This window comes from Sceloporus undulatus, chromosome 7, assembly GCF_019175285.1.
Source record: "Sceloporus undulatus isolate JIND9_A2432 ecotype Alabama chromosome 7, SceUnd_v1.1, whole genome shotgun sequence".
NCBI lineage: Eukaryota > Metazoa > Chordata > Lepidosauria > Squamata > Phrynosomatidae > Sceloporus > Sceloporus undulatus.
Window position 1 is genome coordinate 48,544,586 of NC_056528.1, and position 11,478 is coordinate 48,556,063.

The 11,478-nt window shown below is 43.4% G+C and overlaps 1 protein-coding gene across 1 annotated transcript in view; it reads right to left on the minus strand.

The window, feature by feature from the left end:
* CHRDL1 (chordin like 1) overlaps positions 1-10,936 on the minus strand; it is a 31,479-nt gene extending 20,543 nt beyond the window's left edge. The window contains exons 1-4 of the mRNA XM_042477809.1: positions 10,858-10,936; positions 5,393-5,555; positions 2,575-2,687; positions 1,289-1,382 (exon numbers count right to left, since the gene is read on the minus strand). Of these exons, the coding sequence (XP_042333743.1) occupies positions 1,289-1,382; positions 2,575-2,687; positions 5,393-5,489 (304 nt within the window). The 5' untranslated portion in view covers positions 5,490-5,555; positions 10,858-10,936. The remainder of the gene's footprint in view (positions 1-1,288; positions 1,383-2,574; positions 2,688-5,392; positions 5,556-10,857) is intronic.
* Positions 10,937-11,478: the final 542 nt, after the last annotated feature.

An 11,478-nucleotide genomic window follows, 5' to 3' on the forward strand; every position in this document is an offset into this window, starting at 1 on the left:
TCCAGTTTACAGCTCCCTTGCCTAATTATGAAGCTAAGCGAGGTTGCAAGAAAAGGCTCCATTTGTACACGGCTGATGCTGAGATCGGCTGCCTTCTTCCAGAGAAACCAGCCATTCTGTTACCCTTTGGGGCCCAGGGATGGCCTTTGGGATAGTCTGCCAAGAGGCAACACTCAGGGCAGGGGACACGGATCCATTTATTTGATACTTAGTTCTATGCACATCTGTCTGTCCTCCAATGAATTAGAGGCATGGACACAAGGCTTTCCTCCCCATTACATTAATTTCTCAACAAGCTGTGAGATGAGTCAAGTGCAGAGAGTGAAAGAGGGAATGGACCAAATCATCCAGGCTGGTTTCAGGGTGAAGATTCGAATCTGGTGTTATTCCAGCACTCTAAGCATTAGACCACACAGTCCCTCTGTGAATGATGGCTTGATTTATTAACCTAAGATATTCAATATTCAAGATTTTCCCCAAGTTTTCCTGAAGGATTTGCACTGATCCACATCTTTGGCAGCATGAATAAGCTTCCGAATTGATTCGGATTGCTCTGTATCATTCAGGGGAATGGAGACGTCTCCATTTTATCCCGAAACAATGCCATGAATGAATAACAAAGGACTTACAATGACTCGGAAGAGATTCGCCAACCCAAAACAAAATGGGAGCAAGGAACCCGATATGCAGAAGTGCAGCGATCCACATCTCCTCGGAACCAAAAAGAACGAGTGTGAATGCCTCCCAAGTCCTGGGATCTGTCTGAATGTGACCAGGACCTCTCTAGGTGATGATTTTTTAAATATGTATTTCTGGAATACTTTTAATGTGTTGCTTTTGGTAGCATGCATTCAGCCAGACCTCACAGTAAAAGCTCCAGAGTTTGGGCACATCGCTTACTGTACACTAGGCCCATTTTTTAGTACTGGGTGCCCCCTTAAAATGGAACATTTTGCAGAGACAGGGGAAGATAACAGCATTATTAAGGAGGTTCACTGGAAGGGGACTTGCTTCAATGAAATGAGCGGGGGGGGGGGGTTAACGGGCATTGGAGCTGAAAGCTGTGTATGGGAGGGGGGTTAACAAACATTCTCTGCCGGCTACCCCCAGCCAATCCTCTCCTGAGAATACAGGCCTCTCTTGTCATAAATGGAGTGTATAACAGGGTTTGCTGCATGAAAGCATTCCATTGTTATTTTTAGACAGGGAATTTGTCTGTTTGCTCTGCTCCGACATCCTTAGCCGGGTACACTTCGCGGCGCTTTGTTCGACTGGAAATAGAAATTACCTGGGCATCGGGGACAGCACAACTGGGGGACGTGGACGGGGCTGGCGCAGTGCAGGTTCGGACATCTTATTCTGTTGCATTGCACATTCCCATTCTGAAGAAAGAAGAAAACAGTTATTTCTGAAACGCCTTTGGGGTTTCAACAGTTTAGTATATTCATGCATCTACACACTATGCAATTACAGCAGTTCGATTCCACTTTAACTGTCAGGGCCCTGTTCTGTGGAATCCTGGGATATACGGTTTGGTGAAGGGGTGTTTAGAATTGCCTTGCCTTGCATTTTACATAATACAGTATTACAAATTTCAGTGGGTTACTTGCTGAACTTGAAAAGAAGATGGGAAGGGGTGTCTAAACATTTAAAAAGATGTTAAAGATCTATTTAGAAACCTCTGAAGAATGAACAAAACAAAACCGATTAAAAATAAATGACCTGCTCCATATGAACACAGCCAAGTGGAAGCATTTCAGTATCATTGCCCAGAACGTTGCCTCTAAAAAAACTTGCTCTCTTTCCAAAATATAATATAGTCCATCCGCTGCAGTGCAAGTTGGACTGGGCTCGGAAACTTGCCTTCCTTCTTAAAAATGGAGCCACATTGTATGCTGCCCAAGAAAATGAAGCTAAGAGTTCATTCTGCAAATGTGGATTTACTTAGTTCTCCGTGGCTTCTGCTGAATTCTATGAGACAAAGCAATGGTCCCATACAGATGGGAAAAGGTATGTCGTTTTGCATCATACCAGTCAGATGAACAAAGTAGGGCAGAACAGGGCAAGGGTGGGCACAGAATGAATACTGTAGGACTGCACTGCCCCATTTTCATTTTCTCTGGAGCTCCAGTGGGCCATAGAGTCATACATAGAGTTGGATGGGATCAGAAGAACCATCTACTCCAACCCCCTGCCAAGCAAGAATATACAGCTAAAGCAGTCCTGAAATATGGTCCTCCGAACTCTGGTCCAAAGCAAACTGCAGAAATAACCCAGTTTGAGACCGCTTGAACTGTGCTGGTTCAGTTATTTCTGCAGTGTGTTTTGGACCTCTGCTTGAAGGCCTCCAAAGAGGAAGAGTCCACAACCCTCTGAGATAGTCACTGTGCATCATCACATGGCCATAGCTTTGGACAAATGAAAGTGACACGTCACTTCTCATTGGTTTGGGGGCAATTCCAAGATGCGGGTTAGTAATAATAATGTTTATTTATAATAATCATGGGCTATTTTTGGGTAGAGGACCCGCAAAACAGAATTCTACAGCCCCACAACCAGCCGCAAGAAGCATACCTCCGAGCAAAGACAGTTAACGCAGTAAACAATTCCGTAGGGCTCCAGGTAGGGGTGCCACCTCTCGCCAACCCGATACTTCTTGTCTTGAAACACACAGAAGGTTTCTGAATCTGAAACAGAGAGTAAGGGGAAGCATCAATAGGCATGCAAAGGGTCTGGGCAACAGCAGGATGAGGGTCCATGCCCAGTGTGAAGCTACATCACTAGTCCTCCCACATTTCATAGGTGAAAACTGAGATGTGTGTAGTCAAGCAACCTCATAGAGCGGTCAAAATGGCAAACATTATTCATGAAAAACACACAAGTCAGGAGAGGTTGCAGTTGTTTGCTTTTGCCTAAGCTGACTGGGAAGGGCATGATACTGCCTCCCTCTTTCTCTCCCCTGCTGAGCTAATGGAGTCCAAACCGCTTTTGCATTTTGAACTCAGTTTGTGGCAACTCAAGTAAACTGGAGGCAAGTTAGAAGAGGCTTCAGCAGTTTGCTTTTGCCCTTCCCAGTAGGTTCAGGCAAAAGCAAACCACTGAAGCCTCTTCTTGCTTGTTGTGGCTCTTCTTTGTCAGTACCTTTTGCCATCAGAACTACACTTTGATGTTGCTTGGCTACATGGATCCCGGTTTTCGCCTGTGAAGCATACCTGTCATATTAGAGGGCAACCTTTGGAGACTGGCACTTTGACCCTGGTGGCTACAGTCTATTTTCGTTTCCTTCCACTCAAAACCAGAGAGGAGAGATGTCAGGGACACTATTGGTGGTGGTGGTGGTGGCTCATGTGAAAAGATCTGCTTCCACTTCAGTCCCCCCAGGATGAATGAGGCTTTCATTTCTGCGGAGCAGTGAACTGGAGAGGCCAATGACAAGCCCTCAGTGATGCTCGGCCTTTGGACAAAACTATTTGCACAGCTCGTTCTTGTGAATAAGCTCAGTCGGGCAGAGAGAATGTCTCCCTTGGACCACGTCCATCTCCTTCTTCCCTTTTGTGTTTGGCTACTTGCGAGAGATGCTGGGTCAGAGGTAGAGAAGGGGCTCTCTCTTCCTTGCTTGTCGACCGTGGCTACAACACGTCGAGCATGCGCTTGTTGTCGTTGTGCACCTTCAAGACATTTCTGACTTATGGCAACCTCAAGGTGAACCTATCATGGGGTTTTCTTGGCAAGGTTTGTTCAGAGAAAGTTTGCTGTTGCCTTCCCCTGAGGCTGAGAGAGTGTGACTTGCTCAGGGTCACCCAGCGGGTTTCATGGCTGAGTGAAGAATTGAACCCTGATCTCTAGAATCTTGTCCAACATTCAAACCACTATGCCTGACTTTTTGCATTTCCTAGGTGTGTGCATATGTGCCTTCAAGTTGCCTGTTGACTTATGGCAATCCCATCAAATTCATAGGCCTTTTTAGTGCAGAAACGGTCACGAATTGGTTTGCTACTGCCTTCCTCTGCAGTGTAGCTTACAACATCTAGAATTCTTTGGTGACCTCTCATCCAAGTACTAACCAGGGCTGACTCTGCTTAGCTTTCAAGATCAGACAGGATCCAATGCTTTCCATGGATAGTCATCTTGGAAAAAAATCTGTGACAATTTTAATATTTGACGGCTATTATACTCATTCTTGTTGCTCAATGTGTCCCATGCCATAGCCGTTCATTATGTTCCCAATTAATTTTATGATTAATGTCGTTCCCTAAATGGAAAGATCTTATTATTATTATTTTTTTCCATGGAAAAATGCACCAATGGAAAATTTTTCCAGAACATTTTCCATTTTCCATTGCATTTCAGAAGGTTTCTTTCTGCAGAAGACATTCCATCCGCGTTCGGCGGCTGGACGGGGATCAAGTGCGCAGATGGGTTTGGAAACAGCAGCTGCTAATTCTTTGCTCCTGACCTCGGCGAACTCAGAACCAGATCTTTGCGTTCTTCTCCCATTGGCTGTCTATTAGGTTTGTGTGTGTGTGTGAAACACAACACTCATCTTTGGACAAAGGATTTGTGGAAACAAGCACTTCCGTTGCTATTTTAAAAACCTCGCAGCTATTTTAATGCAGCTGATCAGCAACAGAAGCTTCATGACCCTACATCCATCCACATCTCCTTCTATTCCTTTCCTCTACTCCGACATCTAGATTCTATTGTGAGCTGCCAGGCACCAGAGAAAACTCACACAGAGGCATGGTAAAATACAGAGGTGTGTAAACCAACAAAGCACAACTTTGTCGAGGTTCTCTGCTATCCACCACAAAGTTTGGGGCCATGCAAGATGGTAAAGGGTTTTTCTTCTTTGCATGGAAATTGGTATTGCTTTCCCGGTGCATTTTCCTCAACTTATGTATTTCTGAGACACATATTTTTCTGAAACTTTAGTTCAGGAATGGGAAACATTATTATTATTAACCTTTATTTATAAAGCGCTGTAAGGTTACACATGTATAAACATGTGGCTCTCCAGAAATTGCTCAGTTGTCACCGACAATCTAGGGCTGCTGGGATTTAAAGTCCAACAAAACTTGGGAAGACAACTTGGTCTTCCAAGTCGATGGGAGGAAAATACATGTATTTCTAAGTTAAATGGGTTGGGACAGATTCTTCCCACCCTAGAACTGAGGCCTATTTGCATGCATTTTTAAAGATCCATACTATTTATTATGAGATCACAAACTCATAGAGATGAGGATTTCTAACTTGCAAGCTGCGTTTGGTTCCACATTCATTTTTGGGGGTGGCGAACTGGGTAAACTTACAGCAATTTCCAAATCCAACAAATACCTCCCATGTCTCCAGTGAAATGCTACCTTGCCTGTTCACGACGAAAGCAGTTACTCACATTTCCCTTGTTCAGTTTGACTTCCCTCGATGAAGAGGAGGCAGATCACGCAGGCAAAAACAAACCTCACGTTCTCCAGTCGCCACTTTTTCCTCATCTTTGCCAGGCAGCCAAGGAAAGGAAGAAAGAAAGAAAAATGCCTCGGGTGTCAAAAACGCTGGTGCTGTAGGAAAAGAAAACCTGGAGTTATTTCAATGTACAAAGCTTTTTATATATATAAGATAGAGCCTGCCAAGGACTAGACATTGGTACAGCTACCAGGTTTGGAGGCATCTACACTGAAGAATTAATGCAGTTGGGCACCACTTTGTCATGGCTCAGTGTGATGGAATCCTGGGGTTTGTAGTTTGTTGTGACAGATAAAGGCCTGATACAAACAGGCCAAAATAAAGCTGCTTCGGGTCTCTTTGGAGGTATGCTGCTTAAATGATGCATGGGTCCTAAGAGTCTGGAAGTTGCGCCAAAGCCACACTCCATTCCTAAGCACTGAAGTGCAGCTTTGGTGCAGCTTCCGGACTCTTAGGACCCATGCATCATTTAAACAGCATACCTCCAAAGAGACCCTGAAGCAGCTTTATTTTGGCCTGTCTGTATCAGGCCATAGTTAACTACGTCACAAAACTACAGATCCCAGAGTCCCATAGCACTGAGCCATGACAGTTGAAGCGGTGCCAAAGTGCACTCATTCTGCTTTGTGGCAGAAACCAGAAGCGGGACTAATCTTTAGGGAGTTGGTCAGTTGCAACAGACTGAAATGTCTGGAGATGCTGACATTTATTGTTAGTACAGTATATATCCAACTGCTTCCAATCCAACCTGTGGATTTGGTGAAAGAGAGAGAACACAAATGAATATTCATCATTAGAGCCCAAAATCCTCAATATTTTTTCGAAGTGTTATAATCCGTTTTGTTTTGGAATTTCTGATTCATTCACCACAACAAACAAACAAACATTACTTAAGAAGTGGAAGGCTGTCAAAATCAAGATTTTTCCAACACACACGACCCTGGCATGTGCGCGGCTCATTCAAATTTTAATTGGAAGCTTCCAATCTTACAATAAATACACAAGCTGCATTTTTCCTTTTTCCTTTTAAGCAAGAGCCAATCTCTAGGTTTATTTGGGGACGTCGGATTGTTGCAACTGCTCTGCTCTTTTCTTGATCCTAAAATGTGCTCCTTTTCCCTCCACCTTTTGCAACAGCTGAAAAAAGGAGTAAACTATTGCTTTCAAGAAACTGGGCTGGACAGTGGAGCAATGATGGAAAACAAGGGTTTGAGGAACACAGCAGAGGACAAAAACAGTCTTAGGCAGTATAGAATGTCTCCAGACACTTTCTGGACACAGTGTCATCTATGGAGGTCCCCTGGGTTTGAGTCCGAACTTTAACGAAACCATACCAGATGCTAAAGTTAAGTTAGAGTTAGTATTCAGCACCATGGATAGCTTCTTTAGAGATCAGAGTGCATCTACACTGCAGAAATAATACAGAAGACCGCTGTAGCTCCATCCTATGGATCTGTGGTTTTATAAGGTCTTTGGCCTTCGCTGCCAAAGTGTGCCAAACTACAAGTCCCAGGATTCTGAAGGATGGAGCCATGGCAGTTAAATTGGTGCCAAACTGCACTGTTTCTACAGTGTAAATATACTCTAGGACTCTGGGAGAGGAGGGTTTGAATTCTGAATCAGACAAGGAAACACAATGGGGGATCTTACACAGGTCCCACTCTATCAGCCTTTGAGGAAAGCAACACCAAGCTCCCTCTGAATTAATCTCGCCAAGCAAATTCTATGGTAGGCTCACCATATGTGACAGTTGCCTTGAAGACATGTATCAACAAGAATAACAACAAGCCATCTAAAGGTACGACGAAAGGGTGAAAGCCTCAGGTCGATCATTTTGGCTTCTAGGGAAAGTTCAAGCTTGGTTTGTTTTTTGAACCCATTGATTTGTCATTTTGGTGGCCCAGTGTACTCACAGCTCTCCTCCAGCACCACATTCACAAGCTGGTTCTCTTTGTCCGGCTATCGCAATCATACAAAGAAATCAGAAATATGATGGCAGGATTGAGTCTGACTTTGGGATTAAAGGGTATGTAAAGAATTCATGCCCAAATTTATGTAGGTTAGTCCCAACCAGAGTGTTGTGAATTCTTGCATGGCAGAACGGGATAGTGTCATGTGCCTCCAGGTCATTTCTGACCTACGGTGATCCTAAGGCAAACCTATCATAGGGTTTTCTGGGGCTGAGAGAATATGACTCTATCCAAGGTCACCTACTGGGTTTCCATGACTGAGCAGGGAATCAAACCCTGATCTCCAAAGTAATCGGCCTCATTCCCACTTACAAAAAAAGCGGTTTGCGATCCAAATTGATGGATCTATTCGACAGCGGAGCGTGGTTCCCACTACATTTGCCCTGATCGCATTTTATCCCTGTAAAATAACCCTCTTGTGGTTCCCATTCATGAATGAATCGGTTCAAAATGGATCCCGCTCCAGGCGGCTGAAGGGCAAATTTAAATCAATTCCGATCCGCATCTGGTTCACACTTGCGCGTAATCGATTTATCCAAAAAGACATGGAAAACATCAGTGCCAAAAAGACGTGGGTGAAATGGGTCTAGCGCATTGCTCCCCTCTCCGAATCGCTTCGGCGAATCGATTCAAGTGGGAACCAGGGTCATTTGAATCGGTTGGAACTGATTTGCAATCCGGTTTCAAAGGTAGTGGGAATCAGGCCATCGTCCAATACTCAAACTGCTAATGGAATTATATACAGGTTTTAGTTAGTTGGTTTTAATTATTATTATTTTTAATTGTAAAATTTTTAAATGGTTTTCTTTGTGAGCTGCCTTGGCTCCCTTTCTGGATGAATGGTGACATGGAAATGAAATTGATCGATCGATCAATAAAACAATACTTCTAGCCAACCTGCTTTCACAAGGCTGCCGTGGAAAGAAAAAAGGAGCAATGAAATGAAATGGAAACTTTCTTTGCATGTTGCAAGAGCCCTGCAGAAGACGTTTCCAATTAGTAATCATGAATAATAATATAATATAATGACCCAATTTGGATTTCCATTGATGGAAAATAAGAAGAGAAAAGAAAGAATCAAAGAAAGATTGATTTGACCAGAAAGCTGCGGCCAATTTCAGAATGGAAACCACACCTTCAGCCTGTCAGCAACGTCTTCTTTCAATAACGTTCTCCTCTAGAAGAGTTAAGTCTTTGGTTAAGGAAAAAGCAAAAGCACGTTTCACTGAAGGATCCATCTCTTTTGTCTGGGATTCGCATCCAAACAGCATCCCATAACTAAAAGGGAAGGGTTTGTTTAAAAACCGGGTGCCTTTCGATTGCGGCAGGTTGCTCCCCCTCTTCAATTCCCAAGGATACTGGCTAAACATGACCAAGGAATTGCAAATATTATGCGCAGCCGACTCAAACTGAGCATGGGCAGCTTGTCTCCTGGGCAAACGTCCAAGACTTTAAAATTTGTGCTGGAAAACAGCCCAGTCGCTTGGTGGGGTTTATATTAGAGGACGCCTTTTCTCCTGTCATTGGAGTTTCTGCATCCAACCCCATAAGCATCCTTCCACTGCAAAAAGAAGCCACTTAGCAAAACAAGGCAAAACTCAACCTTTGCATGTATTTTTGAAAGTGCCTATGGCCCCATACAGACAGGCCAAAATAAAGCTGCTTTGGGTCACTTTGGAGGCATACCGTTTCAATGGTATATGCGTCCTAAGAGTCCAGAAGCTGCACCAAAGTGACATTCCAGTCCTAAGGACTGGAGCACAGTTTTGGCGCAGCTTCTGGACTCTTTAAGACACATGCATTGTTTAAACAGCATATCTCCAAAGTGACCTGAAGCAGCTTTATTTTGGCCTGTCTGTATGGGGCCAAAGGCTCTCTTTTGGTCTGCGCAAAGTGGTATTATAGCCACAAAGCCAAAGTAGTGTGTAAACTCCACCTCGGTTGTGTGCCTCTTGGAAAGTGGCTTACAGCCAGAACTTGGAAAAGTTCCTTTGTAAAAAGATGACAGCACACAGAAGGCCTTATCACCAGCGCACCTTACCAAAGCTCCTTCCGACATGTATCACTCCACAAGTGGATTCAAACGATAACAAAAAGATATTATTATTAATAATAATAATAATAATAATAATAATAATAATAATAATATTAGGAAGAATGTCTTGACTGTTAAGAGATGTCTGAGAGTGGACTAGACTTGGAAAGAGATCTTGCAGCACCTTTGAGACTAACTGAAAGAAAGAAGTTGGCAGCATGAGCTTTCCTAGACTTCAGTCTATATCTTCTGATACATATTATTATTATTATTATTATTATTATTATTATTATTATTCAAAGATATAGCCATGTTAGTCTGTAAAATCAGTATGTAAAGATCTTGTCGCACCTTTGAGACTAACTGAAAGAAAGAGGTTGGTAGCATGAGCTTTTGTAGACTTAAACCTACTTTCTCAGATGCATTTGGTGGAGTGGAAACCAGGGACATATTATATATATGCATGCCATTGGTATGTGAGAATGTCAATTCACATTCAAAGGTGCTACAAGATCTCTCTACATAATGCTTCTACAGACTAACACAGCTATATCTTTGAATTCTGGACTCAGATATAATGTAATGGATATATATATAATAGTTATAACTAGAACAATCATATTAATAAATATGAAAGTAATATTAATTATAATGATAATAAATATAATGTAATGGCTATGTATAGTTATATATAATAGCTATATAATATAATTGTTACAATTATAATAATTATATTAATTATAATAAATATAACAGTAATAGTAATAATAACAATAATAATAAATATAATGTAATGGTTTTATATGGTTATATATAATAGCTATATAATATAATTGTTATAACTATAGTAATTATATTAATATAATTAATAGCAATAGTTATCAGAATTATAATAATTATATACAAATAGTAATAATACTCATACTAATACTAGCAATTAAATTGGCATTCACGTGTGTTTGGCTGCATCTTATAGAAGGCTAAAGCCAGAGTGGTTTGAGTGTTGGACTATGACTCTGGGGACCAGGGTTCGAATCCTGGCTCAGCCATAAAATCCCACTGGGATGACCATGGCAACCCACCCTCCCTCTGAAAAAGACTGCCCCAGAAATGCCCATGATGGCCTTAAGGTCGCCTGCAAGTGGACTTGATGGTTATGTTGGTCCATGATGACAGTCAGAACCTTTGTAATGACTGGGAAAGACTGGAAGGCACTCACCACCAGCAGCAAAGCCCTTGCAAAACTATAAGGATAGGAGAAGAATTGGGGGCTCTTGGGGCTGCAGTCCCTCAAAGGGCCCCCAAAGAGGCAGACCTCCCCCTCCTTGGGGATGCTGGGACTTGGAGTGGCAGAAAGCAGCCAGTGGGGCTGCAGGCGGAGGAGGAACTCACCTGCAGGGACTTGGACTGGAGCCTCCGCTAGGCTTTCCTCTCCAGGACACGAGGCTGCGGCTGCTGCTGCCTTGGTCCCTCCAGGGATGAATGGCTGGCTCTGGCTCTGGCTGCGGGAATATATAGAGAGGAGGAGGGCCAGGAGATGGAGGCACTGCCCCTCTGCCTCCCTCCTCCCTTCTCCTTCTCCTCTCCCTCCTCCTCTTCATCATCATCCTCTTCTTCTTCTTCTTCCTCTCCTTCCTCTTCTTTTCTTCCTCCTCCCTCCTCCTCCCTCTCCTTCTCCTCCTCCTCCTTCTTCCTCCCTTTTTCTTTCCTTCCCCTCCTCCTCTTTCTTCCTCTTTCTCCCTCCTTTTCTCCTCCTCCTCCTCCTCCTCCTCCTCTTCCTCCCTCTCTTCCTCTTCTTTCTTCTTCTTCCTCCTACCTTCTCCTTCCTTCCTCCTCTTCTTCATCTTATTCTTCCCCTCCCCCTCCTTTCTTCTTTCTTCCTCCTCTTCCTCCCCTTCCCCCTCCTCCTTTTCTTGTCCTCCTCCCTCCCCCTCCCTACTTCTCCTTCTTCCTCTTCTTCCCTCTTTTTCTCTCCTCCTCCTAGAATCATAGAATCGTAGAGTTGGAAGAGAC